Source organism: Anomaloglossus baeobatrachus, chromosome 1, assembly GCF_048569485.1.
Source record: "Anomaloglossus baeobatrachus isolate aAnoBae1 chromosome 1, aAnoBae1.hap1, whole genome shotgun sequence".
Taxonomy (NCBI): domain Eukaryota; kingdom Metazoa; phylum Chordata; class Amphibia; order Anura; family Aromobatidae; genus Anomaloglossus; species Anomaloglossus baeobatrachus.
This window is the reverse complement of record NC_134353.1, coordinates 931,661,004-931,678,887: the sequence shown is the minus strand read 5'-3', so window position 1 is coordinate 931,678,887 and position 17,884 is coordinate 931,661,004. Positions and strand designations below refer to the sequence as shown.

The window sequence follows — 17,884 nt, the reverse complement described above, 5'->3', positions numbered from 1 at the left end:
TCCTCTCTCCTGTAGAGTGTCAGCTCTTATGTGCAGGGTCCTCTCTCCTGTAGAGTGTCAGCTCTTATGTGCAAGGTCCTCTCTCCTGTATAGTGTCAGCTCTTATGTGCAGGGTCCTCTCTCTCCTGTAGAGTGTCAGCTCTTATGTGCAGGGTCCTCTCTCCTGTAGAGTGTCAGCTCTTATGTGTAGGGTCCTGTCTCCTGTAGAGTGTCAGCTCTTATGTGCAGGATCCTCTCTCCTGTAGAGTGTCAGCTCTTATGTGCCAGGTCCTCTCTCTCCTGTAGAGTGTCAGCTCTTATGTGCAGGGTCCTCTCTCCTGTAGAGTGTCAGCTCTTATGTATAGGGTCCTCTCTCCTGTACAGTGTCAGCTCTTATGTGCAGGGTTCTCTCTCCTGTAGAGTGTCAGCTCTTATGTGCCAGGTCCTCTCTCTCCTGTAGAGTGTCAGCTCTTATGTGCAGGGTCCTCTCTCCTGTACAGTGTCAGCTCTTATGTGCAGGGTCCTCTCTCCTGTAGGGTGTCAGATCTTATGTGTGAGGTCCTCTCTCTCCTGTAGAGTGTCAGCTCTTATGTGCAGAGTCCTCTCTCCTGTAGTGTCAGCTCTTATGTCTAGGGTCCTCTCTCCTGTACAGTGTCAGCTCTTATGTGCAGGGTCCTCTCTCCTGTAGCGTGTCAGCTCTTATGTGCCAGGACCTCCCTCCTGTAGAGTGTCAGCTCTTATGTGCAGGGTCTTCTCTCCTGTAGAGTGCCAGCTCTTATGTGCAGGGTCCTCTCGCTCCTTTAGTGTCAGCTCCTATTTACAGGGTCCTCTCTCCTGTAGTTTCAGCTTTTATGTGCAGGGTCCTCTCTCCTGTAGAGAGAGCCAGCTCTTATGTGCAGGGTCCTCTCTCCTGTAGAGTGTCAGATCCTATATACAGGGTCCTTTCTCCTGTAGTGTAACTTCTTATGTGCAGGGTCCTCTCTCCTGTATAGTGTCAGCTCTTATGTCTAGGGTCTTCTCTCCTGTACAGTGTCAGCTCTTATGTGCAGGGTCCTCTCTCCTGTAGAGTGTCAGCTCTTATGTGCCAGGACCTCCCTCCTGTAGAGTGTCAGCTCTTATGTGCAGGGTCTTCTCTCCAGTAGAGTGCCAGCTCTTATGTGCAGGGTCCTCTCTCTCCTTTAGTGTCAGCTCCTATTTACAGGGTCCTCTCTCCTGTAGTTTCAGCTTTTATGTGCAGGGTCCTCTCTCCTGTAGAGTGTCAGATCCTATATACAGGGTCCTCTCTCCTGTAGAGTGTCAGCTCTTATGTGCAGGGTCCTCTCTTCTGTAGAGGGTCAGCTCTTATGTGCAGGGTCCTCTCTGCTGTAGAGTGTGAGCTCTTATGTGCAGGGTCCTCTCTCCTGTAGAGTGTGAGCCTTATGTGCAGGCTCCTCTCTCCTGTAGTGTCAGCTCTTATGTGCAGGGTCCTTTCTCCTGTAGAGTGTCAGCTCTTATGTGCAGGGTCCTCTCTCCTGTAGAGTGTCAGCTCTTATGTGCAGGGTCCTCTCTCCTGTAGAGTGTCAGCTCTTATGTGCAGGGTCCTCTCTCCTGTAGAGTGTCAGCTCTTATGTGCAGGGTCCTCTCTCCTGTAGAGTGTCAGCTCTTATGTGCAGGGCCCTCTCTCCTGTAGCGTGTCAGCTCTTATGTGCAGGGTCCTCTCTCCTGTAGAGTGTCAGCTCTTATGTGCAGGGCCCTCTCTCCTGTAGCGTGTCAGCTCTTATGTGCAGGGTCCTCTCTCCTGTAGAGTGTCAGCTCTTATGTGCAGGGTCCTCTCTCCTGTAGAGTGTCAGCTCTTATGTGCAAGGTCCTCTCTCCTGTAGAGTGTCAGCTCTTATGTGCAGGGTCCTCTCTCCTGTAGAGTGTCAGCTCTTATGTGCAGGGTCCTCTCTCCTGTAGAGTGTCAGCTCTTATGTGCAAGGTCCTCTCTCCTGTATAGTGTCAGCTCTTATGTGCAGGGTCCTCTCTCTCCTGTAGAGTGTCAGCTCTTATGTGCAGGGTCCTCTCTCCTGTAGAGTGTCAGCTCTTATGTGTAGGGTCCTGTCTCCTGTAGAGTGTCAGCTCTTATGTGCAGGATCCTCTCTCCTGTAGAGTGTCAGCTCTTATGTGCCAGGTCCTCTCTCTCCTGTAGAGTGTCAGCTCTTATGTGCAGGGTCCTCTCTCCTGTATAGTGTCAGCTCTTATGTCTAGGGTCCTCTCTCCTGTACAGTGTCAGCTCTTATGTGCAGGGTCCTCTCTCCTGTAGAGTGTCAGCTCTTATGTGCCAGGTCCTCTCTCTCCTGTAGAGTGTCAGCTCTTATGTGCAGGGTCCTCTCTCCTGTAGCGTGTCAGCTCTTATGTGCAGGGTCCTCTCTCCTGTAGCGTGTCAGCTCTTATGTGCAGGGTCCTCTCTCCTGTAGAGTGTCAGCTCTTATGTGCAAGGTCCTCTCTCCTGTATAGTGTCAGCTCTTATGTGCAGGGTCCTCTCTCTCCTGTAGAGTGTCAGCTCTTATGTGCAGGGTCCTCTCTCCTGTAGAGTGTCAGCTCTTATGTGTAGGGTCCTGTCTCCTGTAGAGTGTCAGCTCTTATGTGCAGGATCCTCTCTCCTGTAGAGTGTCAGCTCTTATGTGCCAGGTCCTCTCTCTCCTGTAGAGTGTCAGCTCTTATGTGCAGGGTCCTCTCTCCTGTAGAGTGTCAGCTCTTATGTCTAGGGTCCTCTCTCCTGTACAGTGTCAGCTCTTATGTGCAGGGTTCTCTCTCCTGTAGAGTGTCAGCTCTTATGTGCCAGGTCCTCTCTCTCCTGTAGAGTGTCAGCTCTTATGTGCAGGGTCCTCTCTCCTGTAGGGTGTCAGATCTTATGTGTGAGGTCCTCTCTCTCCTGTAGAGTGTCAGCTCTTATGTGCAGGGTCCTCTCTCCTGTAGTGTCAGCTCTTATGTCTAGGGTCCTCTCTCCTGTACAGTGTCAGCTCTTATGTGCAGGGTCCTCTCTCCTGTAGAGTGTCAGCTCTTATGTGCCAGGACCTCCCTCCTGTAGAGTGCCAGCTCTTATCTGCAGGGTCCTCTCGCTCCTTTAGTGTCAGCTCCTATTTACAGGGTCCTCTCTCCTGTAGTTTCAGCTTTTATGTGCAGGGTCCTCTCTCCTGTAGAGTGTCAGCTCTTATGTGCAGGGTCCTCTCTCCTGTAGAGTGTCAGCTCTGAGGTGCAGGGTCCTCTCTCCTGTAGAGTGTCAGATCCTATATACAGGGTCCTTTCTCCTGTAGTGTAACTTCTTCTGTGCAGCGTCCTCACTCCTGTAGAGTGTCAGCTCTTATGTGCAGCGTCCTCACTCCTGTAGAGTGTCAGCTCTTATGTGCAGGGTCCTCTCTCCTGTAGAGTGTGAGCTCTTATGTGCAGGGTCCTCTCTCCTGTAGAGTGTGAGCCTTATGTGCAGGCTCCTCTCTCCTGTAGTGTCAGCTCTTATGTGCAGGGTCCTCTCTCCTGTAGAGTGTCAGCTCTTATGTGCAGCGTCCTCACTCCTGTAGAGTGTCAGCTCTTATGTGCAGCGTCCTCACTCCTGTAGAGTGTCAGTTCTTATTTGCAGGGTCCTCTCTCCTGTAGAGTGTGAGCTCTTATGTGCAGGGTCCTCTCTCCTGTAGAGTGTGAGCCTTATGTGCAGGCTCCTCTCTCCTGTAGTGTCAGCTCTTATGTGCAGGGTCCTCTCTCCTGTAGAGTGTCAGCTCTTATGTGCAGGGTCCTCTCTTCTGTAGAGTGTCAGCTCTTATGTGCAGGGTCCTCTCTCCTGTAGAGTGTCAGCTCTTATGTGCAGGGTCCTCTCTCCTGTAGAGAGTCAGCTCTTATGTGTAGGGTCCTCTCTCTTGTACTGTCAGCTCTTATGTGCCGGGTCCTCTCTCCTGTAGAGTGTCAGCTCTTATGTGCAGGGTCCTCTCTCCTGTAGAGTGTCAGCTCTTATGTGCAGGGTTCTCTCTCCTGTAGAGTGTCAGCTCTTATGTGCAGGGTCCTCTCTCCTGTAGAGTGTCAGCTCTTATGTACAAGGTCCTCTCTCCTGTAGAGTGTCAGCTCTTATGTGTAGGGTCCTCTCTCCTGTAGAGTGTCAGCTCTTATGTGCAGGATCCTCTCTCCTGTAGAGTGTCAGCTCTTATGTGCCAGGTCCTCTCTCTCCTGTAGAGTGTCAGCTCTTATGTGCAGGGTCCTCTCTCCTGTATAGTGTCAGCTCTTATGTCTAGGGTCCTCTCTCCTGTACAGTGTCAGCTCTTATGTGCAGGGTCCTCTCTCCTGTAGAGTGTCAGCTCTTATGTGCAGGGTCTTCTCTCCTGTAGAGTGCCAGCTCTTATGTGCAGGGTCCTCTCTCCTGTAGTGTCAGCTCTTATGTGCAGGGTCCTCTCTCCTGTAGAGTGTCAGCTCTTATGTGCAGGGCCCTCTCTCCTGTAGAGTGTCAGCTCTTATGTGCAGGGTCCTCTCTCCTGTAGAGTGTCAGCTCTTATGTGCAGGGCCCTCTCTCCTGTAGCGTGTCTGCTCTTATGTGCAGGGTCCTCTCTCCTGTAGAGTGTCAGCTCTTATGTGCAGGGTCCTCTCTCCTGTAGAGTGTCAGCTCTTATGTGCAAGGTCCTCTCTCCTGTATAGTGTCAGCTCTTATGTGCAGGGTCCTCTCTCTCCTGTAGAGTGTCAGCTCTTATGTGCAGGGTCCTCTCTCCTGTAGAGTGTCAGCTCTTATGTGTAGGGTCCTGTCTCCTGTAGAGTGTCAGCTCTTATGTGCAGGATCCTCTCTCCTGTAGAGTGTCAGCTCTTATGTGCCAGGTCCTCTCTCTCCTGTAGAGTGTCAGCTCTTATGTGCAGGGTCCTCTCTCCTGTATAGTGTCAGCTCTTATGTCTAGGGTCCTCTCTCCTGTACAGTGTCAGCTCTTATGTGCAGGGTCCTCTCTCCTGTAGAGTGTCAGCTCTTATGTGCCAGGTCCTCTCTCTCCTGTAGAGTGTCAGCTCTTATGTGCAGGGTCCTCTCTCCTGTAGCGTGTCAGCTCTTATGTGCAGGGTCCTCTCTCCTGTAGAGTGTCAGCTCTTATGTGCAGGGTCCTCTCTCCTGTAGAGTGTCAGCTCTTATGTGCAAGGTCCTCTCTCCTGTATAGTGTCAGCTCTTATGTGCAGGGTCCTCTCTCTCCTGTAGAGTGTCAGCTCTTATGTGCAGGGTCCTCTCTCCTGTAGAGTGTCAGCTCTTATGTGTAGGGTCCTGTCTCCTGTAGAGTGTCAGCTCTTATGTGCAGGATCCTCTCTCCTGTAGAGTGTCAGCTCTTATGTGCCAGGTCCTCTCTCTCCTGTAGAGTGTCAGCTCTTATGTGCAGGGTCCTCTCTCCTGTAGAGTGTCAGCTCTTATGTCTAGGGTCCTCTCTCCTGTACAGTGTCAGCTCTTATGTGCAGGGTTCTCTCTCCTGTAGAGTGTCAGCTCTTATGTGCCAGGTCCTCTCTCTCCTGTAGAGTGTCAGCTCTTATGTGCAGGGTCCTCTCTCCTGTAGGGTGTCAGATCTTATGTGTGAGGTCCTCTCTCTCCTGTAGAGTGTCAGCTCTTATGTGCAGAGTCCTCTCTCCTGTAGTGTCAGCTCTTATGTCTAGGGTCCTCTCTCCTGTACAGTGTCAGCTCTTATGTGCAGGGTCCTCTCTCCTGTAGAGTGTCAGCTCTTATGTGCCAGGACCTCCCTCCTGTAGAGTGTCAGCTCTTATGTGCAGGGTCTTCTCTCCTGTAGAGTGCCAGCTCTTATGTGCAGGGTCCTCTCGCTCCTTTAGTGTCAGCTCCTATTTACAGGGTCCTCTCTCCTGTAGTTTCAGCTCTTATGTGCAGTGTCCTTTCTCCTGTAGTGTAACTTCTTCTGTGCAGCGTCCTCACTCCTGTAGAGTGTCAGCTCTTATGTGCAGCGTCCTCACTCCTGTAGAGTGTCAGCTCTTATGTGCAGGCTCCTCTCTCCTGTAGTGTCAGCTCTTATGTGCAGGGTCCTTTCTCCTGTAGAGTGTCAGCTCTTATGTGCAGCGTCCTCACTCCTGTAGAGTGTCAGCTCTTATGTGCAGCGTCCTCACTCCTGTAGAGTGTCAGCTCTTATGTGCAGTTTCCTCTCTCCTGTAGAGTGTCAGTTCTTATGTGCAGGGTCCTCTCTCCTGTATAGTGTCAGCTCTTATGTGCAGGGTCCTCTCTCCTGTAGAGTGTCAGCTCTTATGTGCAGGGTCCTCTCTCCTGTAGAGAGTCAGCTCTTATGTGTAGGGTCCTGTCTCTTGTACTGTCAGCTCTTATGTGCCGGGTCCTCTCTCCTGTAGAGTGTCAGCTCTTATGTGCAGGGTCCTCTCTCCTGTAGAGTATCAGCTCTTATGTGCAGGGTTCTCTCTCCTGTAGAGTGTCAGCTCTTATGTGCAGGGTCCTCTCTCCTGTAGAGTGTCAGCTCTTATGTACAAGGTCCTCTCTCCTGTAGAGTGTCAGCTCTTATGTGTAGGGTCCTCTCTCCTGTAGAGTGTCAGCTCTTATGTGCAGGGTCTTCTCTCCTGTAGAGTGCCAGCTCTTATGTGCAGGGTCCTCTCTCTCCTTTAGTGTCAGCTCCTATTTACAGGGTCCTCTCTCCTGTAGTTTTAGCTTTTATGTGCAGGGTCCTCTCTCCTGTAGAGTGTCAGCTCTTATGTGCAGGGTCCTCTCTCCTGTAGAGAGAGCCAGCTCTTATGTGCAGGGTCCTCTCTCCTGTAGAGTGTCAGATCCTATATACAGGGTCCTCTCTCCTGTAGTGTAAGCTCTTCTGTGTAGCGTCCTCACTCCTGTAGAGTGTCAGCTCTTATGTGCAGGGTCCTCTCTCCTGTAGAGGGTCAGCTCTTATGTGCAGGGTCCTCTCTCCTGTAGAGGGTCAGCTCTTATGTGCAGGGTCCTCTCTCCTGTAGAGTGTGAGCTCTTATGTGCAGGGTCCTCTCTCCTGTAGAGTGTGAGCCTTATGTGCAGGCTCCTCTCTCCTGTAGTGTCAGCTCTTATGTGCAGGGTCCTCTCTCTTGTAGAGTGTCAGCTCTTATGTGCAGGGTCCTCTCTTCTGTAGAGTGTCAGCTCTTATGTGCAGGGTCCTCTCTCCTGTAGAGTGTCAGCTCTTATGTGCCGGGTCCTCTCTCCTGTAGAGTGTCAGCTCTTATGTGCAGGGTTCTCTCTCCTGTAGAGTGTCAGCTCTTATGTGCAGGGTCCTCTCTCCTGTAGAGTGTCAGCTCTTATGTACAAGGTCCTCTCTCCTGTAGAGTGTCAGCTCTTATGTGCAGGGTCCTCTCTCCTGTAGAGTGTCAGCTCTTATGTGCCAGGACCTCCCTCCTGTAGAGTGTCAGCTCTTATGTGCCAGGTCCTCTCTCTCCTGTAGAGTGTCAGCTCTTATGTGCAGGGTCCTCTCTCCTGTATAGTGTCAGCTCTTATGTCTAGGGTCTTCTCTCCTGTACAGTGTCAGCTCTTATGTGCAGGGTCCTCTCTCCTGTAGAGTGTCAGCTCTTATGTGCCAGGACCTCCCTCCTGTAGAGTGTCAGCTCTTATGCGCAGGGTCTTCTCTCCTGTAGAGTGCCAGCTCTTATGTGCAGGGTCCTCTCTCTCCTTTAGTGTCAGCTCCTATTTACAGGGTCCTCTCTCCTGTAGTTTCAGCTTTTATGTGCAGGGTCCTCTCTCCTGTAGAGTGTCAGATCCTATATACAGGGTCCTCTCTCCTGTAGAGTGTCAGCTCTTATGTGCAGGGTCCTCTCTTCTGTAGAGGGTCAGCTCTTATGTGCAGGGTCCTCTCTGCTGTAGAGTGTGAGCTCTTATGTGCAGGGTCCTCTCTCCTGTAGAGTGTGAGCCTTATGTGCAGGCTCCTCTCTCCTGTAGTGTCAGCTCTTATGTGCAGGGTCCTCTCTCCTGTAGAGTGTCAGCTCTTATGTGCAGGGTCCTCTCTCCTGTAGAGAGTCAGCTCTTATGTGTAGGGTCCTCTCTCTTGTACTGTCAGCTCTTATGTGCGGGGTCCTCTCTCATGTAGAGTGTCAGCTCTTATGTGCAGGGTCCTCTCTCCTGTAGATTGTCAGCTCTTATGTGCCGGGTCCTCTCTCATGTAGAGTGTCAGCTCTTATGTGCAGGGTCCTCTCTCCTGTAGTGTGTCAGCTCTTATGTGCAGGGTCCTCTCTCCTGTAGAGTGTCAGCTCTTATGTGCAGGGTCCTCTCTCCTGTAGAGAGTCAGCTCTTATGTGTAGGGTCCTCCCTCTTGTACTGTCAGCTCTTATGTGCGGGGTCCTCTCTCATGTAGAGTGTCAGCTCTTATGTGCAGGGTCCTCTCTCATGTAGAGTGTCAGCTCTTATGTGCCGGGTACTCTCTCCTGTAGAGTGTCAGCTCTTATGTGCAGGGTCCTCTCTCCTGTAGAGAGTCAGCTCTTATGTGTAGGGTCCTCTCTCCTGTAGTGTGTCAGCTCTTATGTGCAGGGTCCTCTCTCCTGTAGAGTGTCAGCTCTTATGTGCAGGGTCCTCTCTCCTGTAGAGAGTCAACTCTTATGTGTAGGGTCCTCTCTCTTGTACTGTCAGCTCTTATGTGCGGGGTCCTCTCTCATGTAGAGTGTCAGCTCTTATGTGCAGGGTCCTCTCTCATGTAGAGTGTCAGCTCTTATGTGCCGGGTACTCTCTCCTGTAGAGTGTCAGCTCTTATGTGCAGGGTCCTCTCTCCTGTAGAGAGTCAGCTCTTATGTGTAGGGTCCTCTCTCCTGTAGAGTGTCAGCTCTTATGTGCAGGGTCCTCTCTTCTGTAGAGTGTCAGCTCTTATGTGCAGGGTCCTCTCTCCTGTAGAGTGTCAGCTCTTATGTGCCGGGTCCTCTCTCCTGTAGAGTGTCAGCTCTTATGTGCAGGGTTCTCTCTCCTGTAGAGTGTCAGCTCTTATGTGCAGGGTCTTCTCTCCTGTAGAGTGTCAGCTCTTATGTACAAGGTCCTCTCTCCTGTAGAGTGTCAGCTCTTATGTGCAGGGTCCTCTCTCCTGTAGAGTGTCAGCTCTTATGTGCCAGGACCTCCCTCCTGTAGAGTGTCAGCTCTTATGTGCCAGGTCCTCTCTCTCCTGTAGAGTGTCAGCTCTTATGTGCAGGGTCCTCTCTCCTGTATAGTGTCAGCTCTTATGTCTAGGGTCTTCTCTCCTGTACAGTGTCAGCTCTTATGTGCAGGGTCCTCTCTCCTGTAGAGTGTCAGCTCTTATGTGCCAGGACCTCCCTCCTGTAGAGTGTCAGCTCTTATATGCAGGGTCTTCTCTCCAGTAGAGTGCCAGCTCTTATGTGCAGGGTCCTCTCTCTCCTTTAGTGTCAGCTCCTATTTACAGGGTCCTCTCTCCTGTAGTTTCAGCTTTTATGTGCAGGGTCCTCTCTCCTGTAGAGTGTCAGATCCTATATACAGGGTCCTCTCTCCTGTAGAGTGTCAGCTCTTATGTGCAGGGTCCTCTCTTCTGTAGAGGGTCAGCTCTTATGTGCAGGGTCCTCTCTGCTGTAGAGTGTGAGCTCTTATGTGCAGGGTCCTCTCTCCTGTAGAGTGTGAGCCTTATGTGCAGGCTCCTCTCTCCTGTAGTGTCAGCTCTTATGTGCAGGGTCCTCTCTCCTGTAGAGTGTCAGCTCTTATGTGCAGGGTCCTCTCTCCTGTAGAGAGTCAGCTCTTATGTGTAGGGTCCTCTCTCTTGTACTGTCAGCTCTTATGTGCGGGGTCCTCTCTCATGTAGAGTGTCAGCTCTTATGTGCAGGGTCCTCTCTCCTGTAGATTGTCAGCTCTTATGTGCCGGGTCCTCTCTCATGTAGAGTGTCAGCTCTTATGTGCAGGGTCCTCTCTCCTGTAGTGTGTCAGCTCTTATGTGCAGGGTCCTCTCTCCTGTAGAGTGTCAGCTCTTATGTGCAGGGTCCTCTCTCCTGTAGAGAGTCAGCTCTTATGTGTAGGGTCCTCTCTCTTGTACTGTCAGCTCTTATGTGCGGGGTCCTCTCTCATGTAGAGTGTCAGCTCTTATGTGCAGGGTCCTCTCTCATGTAGAGTGTCAGCTCTTATGTGCCGGGTACTCTCTCCTGTAGAGTGTCAGCTCTTATGTGCAGGGTCCTCTCTCCTGTAGAGAGTCAGCTCTTATGTGTAGGGTCCTCTCTCCTGTAGTGTGTCAGCTCTTATGTGCAGGGTCCTCTCTCCTGTAGAGTGTCAGCTCTTATGTGCAGGGTCCTCTCTCCTGTAGAGAGTCAGCTCTTATGTGTAGGGTCCTCTCTCTTGTACTGTCAGCTCTTATGTGCGGGGTCCTCTCTCATGTAGAGTGTCAGCTCTTATGTGCAGGGTCCTCTCTCATGTAGAGTGTCAGCTCTTATGTGCGGGGCCCTCTCTCATGTAGAGTGTCAGCTCTTATGTGCAGGGTCCTCTCTCCTGTAGAGTGTCAGCTCTTATGTGCAGGGTCCTCTCTCCTGTAGAGTGTCAGCTCTTATGTGCAGGGTCCTCTCTCCTGTAGAGAGTCAGCTCTTATGTGTAGGGTCCTCTCTCTTGTACTGTCAGCTCTTATGTGCGGGGTCCTCTCTCATGTAGAGTGTCAGCTCTTATGTGCAGGGTCCTCTCTCATGTAGAGTGTCAGCTCTTATGTGCCGGGTACTCTCTCCTGTAGAGTGTCAGCTCTTATGTGCAGGGTCCTCTCTCCTGTAGAGAGTCAGCTCTTATGTGTAGGGTCCTCTCTCCTGTAGAGAGTCAGCTCTTTTGTGTAGGGTCCTCTCTCCTGTAGAGTGTCAGCTCTTATGTGCAGGGTCCTCTCTCCTGTAGAGTGTCAGCTCTTATGTGCAGGGTCCTCTCTCCTGTAGAGTGTCAGCTTTTATGGGTAGGGTTATCTCTCCTGAAAGTGTCAGCTCTTATGTGCAGGGTCCTCCCTCCTGTAGAGTGTCAGCTCTTATGTGCAGGGTCCTCTCTCTCCTGTAGAGTGTCAGCTCTTATGTGCAGGGTCCTCTCTCTCCTGTAGAGTGTCAGCTCTTATGTGCAGGGTCCTCTCTCTTGTAGTGTCAGCTCTTATGGGCAGGGATTTCCCTTCATGTAAAATGTCAGGTTTTATGGTCAAGGCTTTTTTTTTCTATATGTTTTTAATACTTGTCATTTTACTTATGTGAAGAAAAAGCCTTTCAGAAATATGTTAGAACAAACTTTTTATCTATTTATTTATGTATATACATGTGTCTAAAATGGCAATACGTGAAAACTGAGTGTCTCTACCTATGATCCCATGTGCTCCAGATTCTCATAGTTTAATCTGCAGATTATTGACCTTTGCAGAATCTGCTTGTTCTATTCCAAGTGCCTTGTAACACCAGCATTAAGATGTGTATTTTGAAGATTATCGTCTTCTTAGCAATAACATCCTTGCTCAGTAATTCACCATTGGTTGACTTCTTCCCCCCTCAATGGCTTCCCATTTTAATTCCAGTATCCACTCCTAATCCATCCTACTTAAAAAGCTTTAATGATGACGCACAAGAAAAATTGGTACTAGCAAAAAAAAAAAATCAAGAGTAATGGACATGGCATTTTACAATTAGTTGAGGGCTTATGTTGTACTACTTAGCGTCAGTAAGCTGCAATAAAGGTCAATGGAAATAAAAACATTCTCTTATTTAAATATTGTTATTACTTTTTTACTTTAAACATTCATAAAACAAGAAACATTTTGCGGCACTTTCCTTTATCGTCCTATATCCACTCAAATTTTTTATGTATTTTTGCTTTGTTTGCAGAACCAAGCTCCCATTATGTGATTTCTCTGAAAGCTTTTAATAACGCCGGAGAAGGGGTCCCTCTTTATGAAAGTGCCACAACTCGGTCTCAAACCGGTAGGTTGAAAAAAAAGGCTTTTTCTTTTTGATGTGGTACCTTATATTTTTTTTCCAGGAGCTTATAATTGCATAAAATGAACAGTAACATGAATAGGAATTAAGCAACACGGCTTAATGTGTTATAATTATTGTTCATTAATGGGCTGCACTCAACACAGAAAAAGACAGAGTTTTATTTTTTTTCGAGGAAAACAGAATAATAGACCATTTAATACATGTACTGTATGGATCAACACAAACAACATGCTCTTAGAGCAAACTCCGAGAAATATTTTCTGTCTCTGTATAATGTATGGTAATGTTGAATGTAAATCTTATTTAAAAAAATGTATTGGGATTATCTATCAATTACGAATTTAGCCAGAAATGAAAAGAAGCAACAACTTTCCCTAAATTCTAATTTTGGAATTAAATCTAAATTCAAATTTGAAAACAATTTTTCAGTTTTTATTTTTTTAATGTTTTGAAAAAAACAATCCACCAAATTAAATATTCTTATAGAATCATAGAATGGTAGAGTTAGAAGGGACTTCAAGGGCTATCGGATCCAACCCCCTGTGAGTGTAGGTTTTCCTAAATTATCTCAGCTATATGTGTATCCAGTTTCCGCTTGAAGATTTCCATTGATGGAGAGCTATTTTATTTAATATTAACATTTGTTTCTAAAGCCTAACTAAATAAAATGTATTGGTGTTTTAGATCAATTAAGATAGGTTTATGAATAAAGTATAAAAAAGCAAAAATTTACCCAAATTCTAATTTTGGAATTAAATAAAAATTCAAATTTGAAAACAATTCTTCAGTTTTTATTTTTTTTAATGTCCAGTAGCATTTGAAAAAACAATCAACCAAATTAAATTTTCTTATAGAATGGTAGAGTTGAAAGGGACCTCAAGAGCCATCGGGTCCAACCCCCTGCGAGTGCAGGCTTTCTTATATCATCCCAGATATATTTTTCTCTAGTTTCTGCTTGAAGATTTCCATTGATGGAGAGCTATTCTATTTAATATTAACATTTTATTTTTCTAAATCCTAACTAAATAAAATGTATTGGAGTTTTCCATCAATTAAAACAGGTTTATGGACAAATGATAAAAAAGCAAAAAATTCCCCAAATTCTAATTTTAGAATAGAATAAAAATTCAAATTTGAAAATAATTATTTTTCTTTTTTACCTCCAGTAGCGATTTATTAAATTGAGAAATTAAATTACCCAAATTAAATGCACACCATTTATTTAATTACAATGGTTCTTTCTGAAACCTAACTAAATACAATGTACTTGTGCTTTTTATTAAGGCCGCTTTACACGCAACAATATCTCTAACGAGATATCACTGGGGTCACGGAATTCGAGACGCACATCCGGCGTCGTTAGCGACATCATTGCGTGTGACAGCTAGGAGCGTCCGCTAACGATCAGAATCACTCACCAAATCGTTGATCGTTGACACGTCGTTCATTTCCCAAATATCGTTGCTCGTTCTGGACGCAGGTTGTTCGTCGTTCCTGAGGCAGCACACATCGCTATGTGTGACACCCCGGGAACGACGAACAACAGCGTTCCTGCGTCCTCCGGCAACGAGCTGGGCGTGTCGTTAATGTGGCTGCTCTCCGCCCTCCGCTTCTATTGGTGGGCCGCTGTGTGACGTCGCTGTGACACCGCACAATCCTCCCCCTTAAAAAAGAGGTTGTTCGCCGGCCACAGCGATGTCGTTAGGAAGGTAAGTTGGTGTCACGCGTACCGGCGATATTGGATATTGTTCACCACGGGCAGTGATTTTCCCGTGACGCACAATCGACGGGGCCGGGTGATGTCGCAGCGTGTAAAGCGGCCATAAAACAAAAAGAATGTTATTCAGAAATTAGAAGTTAGACATTTACCTTAAATACTAAATTTTTAATAAAATAAAATTTTGAAAATAATTTTGTTTAGATTGCTTAGTAATTACACTCAAATTTAATAGACAAACTCGTATTTTGTTTTTTACAAAATGCAGTAGATATTATATTATATAATATAAAATACCATATTGTAAACAATAAATATAGCAAATATATTGTTTTCATTTTTTTTAAAGATTTTATTTTTTGGGAGTAATTTAAGAAAACATGTTAACACCATGTGACTTAATTTGATGGAATATTCTCAGCTGTATTTTGTTGAGAGCACAAAAGTCCTAAAACATACAGCACCCCCGAAAGGGAAACCCATAGAATATTCCGATCAAATCCAATGTCAAAGATGATGAGTGGGGGGGGGGGGGGACAAATCTTAATGAAGTAAATTTTCTTATGAAGTATTCCCAAAAGACATAGTCCAGGGAGCTTTGCTTTTCATTTCACTTGTCCACTGTCTCGTCATCTAGGTTGAATCAATATGTAATTTCTATTTCATTGTAAAATATTATAATATATATCACTTGTTTTCTGAAAACAATTTCGCTACAAAATATTCTGGAGTGAAAATCAATACAGATAACATCACTCCCTCTGTGTGATAAAGGAGAGCAGGCTGGCTAAGTAAAATTAAATATTTTATTTGGTCTGAAAAGTGTTTGATGTGTTAGCTTTTAACTCTTTATTTTTTTGTGTTCTTTTGATATTTTTTTTATATTTAATTTATATATAATATAATACATTTAATTTCTATTTATATAAATAATCCATAGACTATGTTCATCATAATCATTAAGAGTCTCAAGGCCGCTTTACACACTACAATATATCTTACGATGTGTCGGCGGGGTCACGTCTTAAATGACGCACATCCGGAATCGTAAGGTGCATTATAGTGTGTGACAGGTACATGCGATTGCGATTGAACGTTAAAACGTTCATCGCACGCACGTCGTTCATTACTCATGGATTGAACGTCAGATTGTTCATCGTACCCGGGGTAGCACACATAGCAGTGTATGACACCCCGGGAACGATGAACAGATCTTACCTGCGTCCAGCGGCTCCTGCCGGCAATGCGGAAGGAAGGAGGTGGGCGGGATGTTTACGTCCCGCTCATCTCCGCCCCTCCGCTTCTATTGGCCGACTGCCGCGTGACGTCGCTGTGACGCCGAACGTCCCTCCCACTCCAGGAAGTGGATGTTCACCGCCCACATCGAGGTCGTATGGACGGGTAAGTACGTGTGACGTGTTATTCGTTTGTGCGGTAGATTCAACAAATTGAACGTGCCGCACATACGATGGGGGCGGGTACGATCGCATATGATATCGTATGCAAAATCATAACGTGTAAAGCAGGCTTCAACCTTCCAAATGGAAAGCTTACCTGTCATCAATTCCTAATCAGTGGAGATGTTGGCGATCCCTTTTTGTTTTTGATATGTGAGGACTCCAGACTCTTTTTAACCATAATATTGTTCAATGATTTTTTCCTCTAATAAAGGGAAATATCTATTTATGTTGGGTTGACCTTCTGACTATCTAAATTTATGGAAGTAGAATAAGATTTATGGCACACTTGGTTAAAGGGTGCTTTACATGCTGCGACATTGCTAATGATATATCATCTGGATCACGGTGTTTGTGACGCACATCCGGCGCCGTTAGTGACATTGCAGCGTGTGACAGCTAGGAGCGACCTTAAACGATCGCATAAGAGACAAAAATCGTTGGTCTGTGACACGTTGTTCACTTACCAAAAATCTTTGTCTGGTCAGTAGCGAGGTTGTTTGTCGTTCCTGCGGCAGCACACATCGCTATGTGTGGCACCGCAGGAACGAGGAACAACCTCGTACCTGCGGCCGCCCGCAATAAGGAAGTAAGGAGGTGGGCGGCATGTTCTGGCCGCTCATCTCCACCCCTCCTCTGCTACTGGGCGGCCGCTTAATAACGCCGCAATGACGTCGCTATGACGCCGGATGCACCTCCACCTTGGAGGGATCGTTCGGCGGTCACAGCGACGTCGCTGAAAAGGTATGTGCATAAGACCCTGCCGTAGCGATAATGTTCACTACGGCAGCGATCACCAAATGTCGCACGAACGACGGGAGCAGGTGCTATCGCGCACGACATCGCTAGCTATCACTAGCGATGTCGCAGCATGTAAAGCCCCCTTAACTCAAGAAGGGTTCAAGCCCGTCATTAGATACAGAAAACTTGGCACACCATGAATGTAAGGACTATTATTATACAGGCAATCAAAAAAATGTACCGTTTCGATCCCTATATTTGGGTCTTCATCAGACACAATAGATTCTTGTGTAGGTATATGCCTTTAAGATGGTGACACTGTCCAAATCACCGTGAGATCTATAGAAAAATCAGATTGATGTTCTGTATAGATATAATGACGTCGTATAGCAGAGCGTCTTACATGCAGGGAGGAGGGTGCCATTTTGTCACCATCTTAAAGGCATAGGCCTACACAAGAATATATTGTGTGTGATGAAGACCCAAATAAAGTGATCGAAATGTTACATTTTTTGTATTGCCTGTATAATAAAAGTTCTTATATTCAATTTTGGTGTGCCAAGTTTTCTTGTATCTAAACTTAAGAATGTTATATCTCAAAAACTGCCAAAAAGGTAATTTTTCCATCTTGTCCTTGGTCCAATACCTAAATGTAATCAAAATAATTGTCTCTAAAACAACCCCATTCAGTAGAATTCTACTAGGGTATATGACCATGCCCCTTAGGAGCCCCTTTATCATTCACAGCGGAGAGCATCTTACATGAAGCAGCTCCCGCTTTTTTGGACCTAGTGGCGGTATTTCCTGAAGTGGTTACTGTCCCTGACATATTGATTACCAAAGGTGTGAGTAGAGCATGGTTGGTGGTTAAACTCTTCTTTTAATAACATTTTAACCTCCTCTTAATTTCAAATATTGAATTCTTAAAACTATCCATACAAATGATAATGTGGTCATGGTTATTGATGAGCAAATAGTAAAATGTTCGGGTTCGGATTATTCGTAAATAATACCTATGACTATTCTGGTATTCATCATGAATAACAAGCCTAATGCAAGTCAATGGGGAACCTGAGCATTTTTCTGGGAAATTGTCCAGAAAAATACTCTGGTTCCTCATTGACGTCTATTAGGTTCTTTTTTCGTGACGAATACCGGAACAGTACTAGGTATTCGGTACGAATAATCCGAACTGGAATATTTTACTATTCGCCTATCATTAGTCATGATCTGTACATTTTTCAGATTTTTGAGGACATCTTATATAGCTATAATAGAAGGTGGCTCTCTGGAAAATGAACCCAACTTCTCCAGAAGAAAGCACTTGCAGAACAAAAGCCCTCACACTTGCAGACCTCACATAACTAAATAACTATTTGAGGTAGTGACTTACACCGCTCTAGATCCAAAGGCAATCAGGTTGCTTAACCTAATACTCATGGCAATGAGGATCATAAGAACACAAACAAAATCTATGCATTAATAATATAATTTTAACAACAGAATAAATATTGTAGATGAACAAATTAGCAAAATTTATAATTTGGAAATGTCCTTGAATTTGGCTAGGAAAATTGATTTGCATGAGTAATTTGATGGAAATAAAATGTTCCTAATTATCACTCGAAACCAGAAAGGATAATAATTACACTGCTCACCTTTCCACTCATGGGTTCTGCCATAACCCCCATCCATGTGTTGCTTCAGCCCCCAATATGGCCTATTCTTTCCTCCGGCATGCAGCATCCTCTTTGGGAATCTTCACTTTGTATCGGGGCTTCCGGCACCAAGTAAGCTTTTAATATCACAGTTCACGTTTGTCATCTCACAACATTCAATGTCTATAGCCTAGTCAGTGCCTCGGATGGCACAAAGATATGATGCCTGAAGAGGGTGTTGCATGCAAGAAAAAAGAAGAGGGCACAGGGAGAAAAGGATTGGACAGGGGTCTGCAGTGGCATGACATGTGAGCAACGAGGTAAGTATCAATTTTTTATTTCCTTTCACAGTCCTTTACCGTCTTTGCTTATAGGGGTGGTCCACTACAAAGCATAGTGGCCACATCAGTGTAAAGCCGTGAGAGAAGGCTTTTTCTAAGTACCTTATGTTCTCCATTATATCTGAGACTGGTGCTATCTCTGTATGCTTA

At 46.3% G+C, this 17,884-nt stretch overlaps 1 protein-coding gene across 1 annotated transcript in view; it reads left to right on the top strand.

The window, feature by feature from the left end:
• The window catches only part of DCC (DCC netrin 1 receptor), a 1,217,792-nt gene that overhangs the window by 1,042,078 nt on the left and 157,830 nt on the right, over positions 1–17,884 (top strand). Inside the window, exon 16 of the mRNA XM_075328185.1 lies at positions 11,707–11,802. Within this exon, the coding sequence (XP_075184300.1) occupies positions 11,707–11,802 (96 nt within the window). The remainder of the gene's footprint in view (positions 1–11,706; positions 11,803–17,884) is intronic.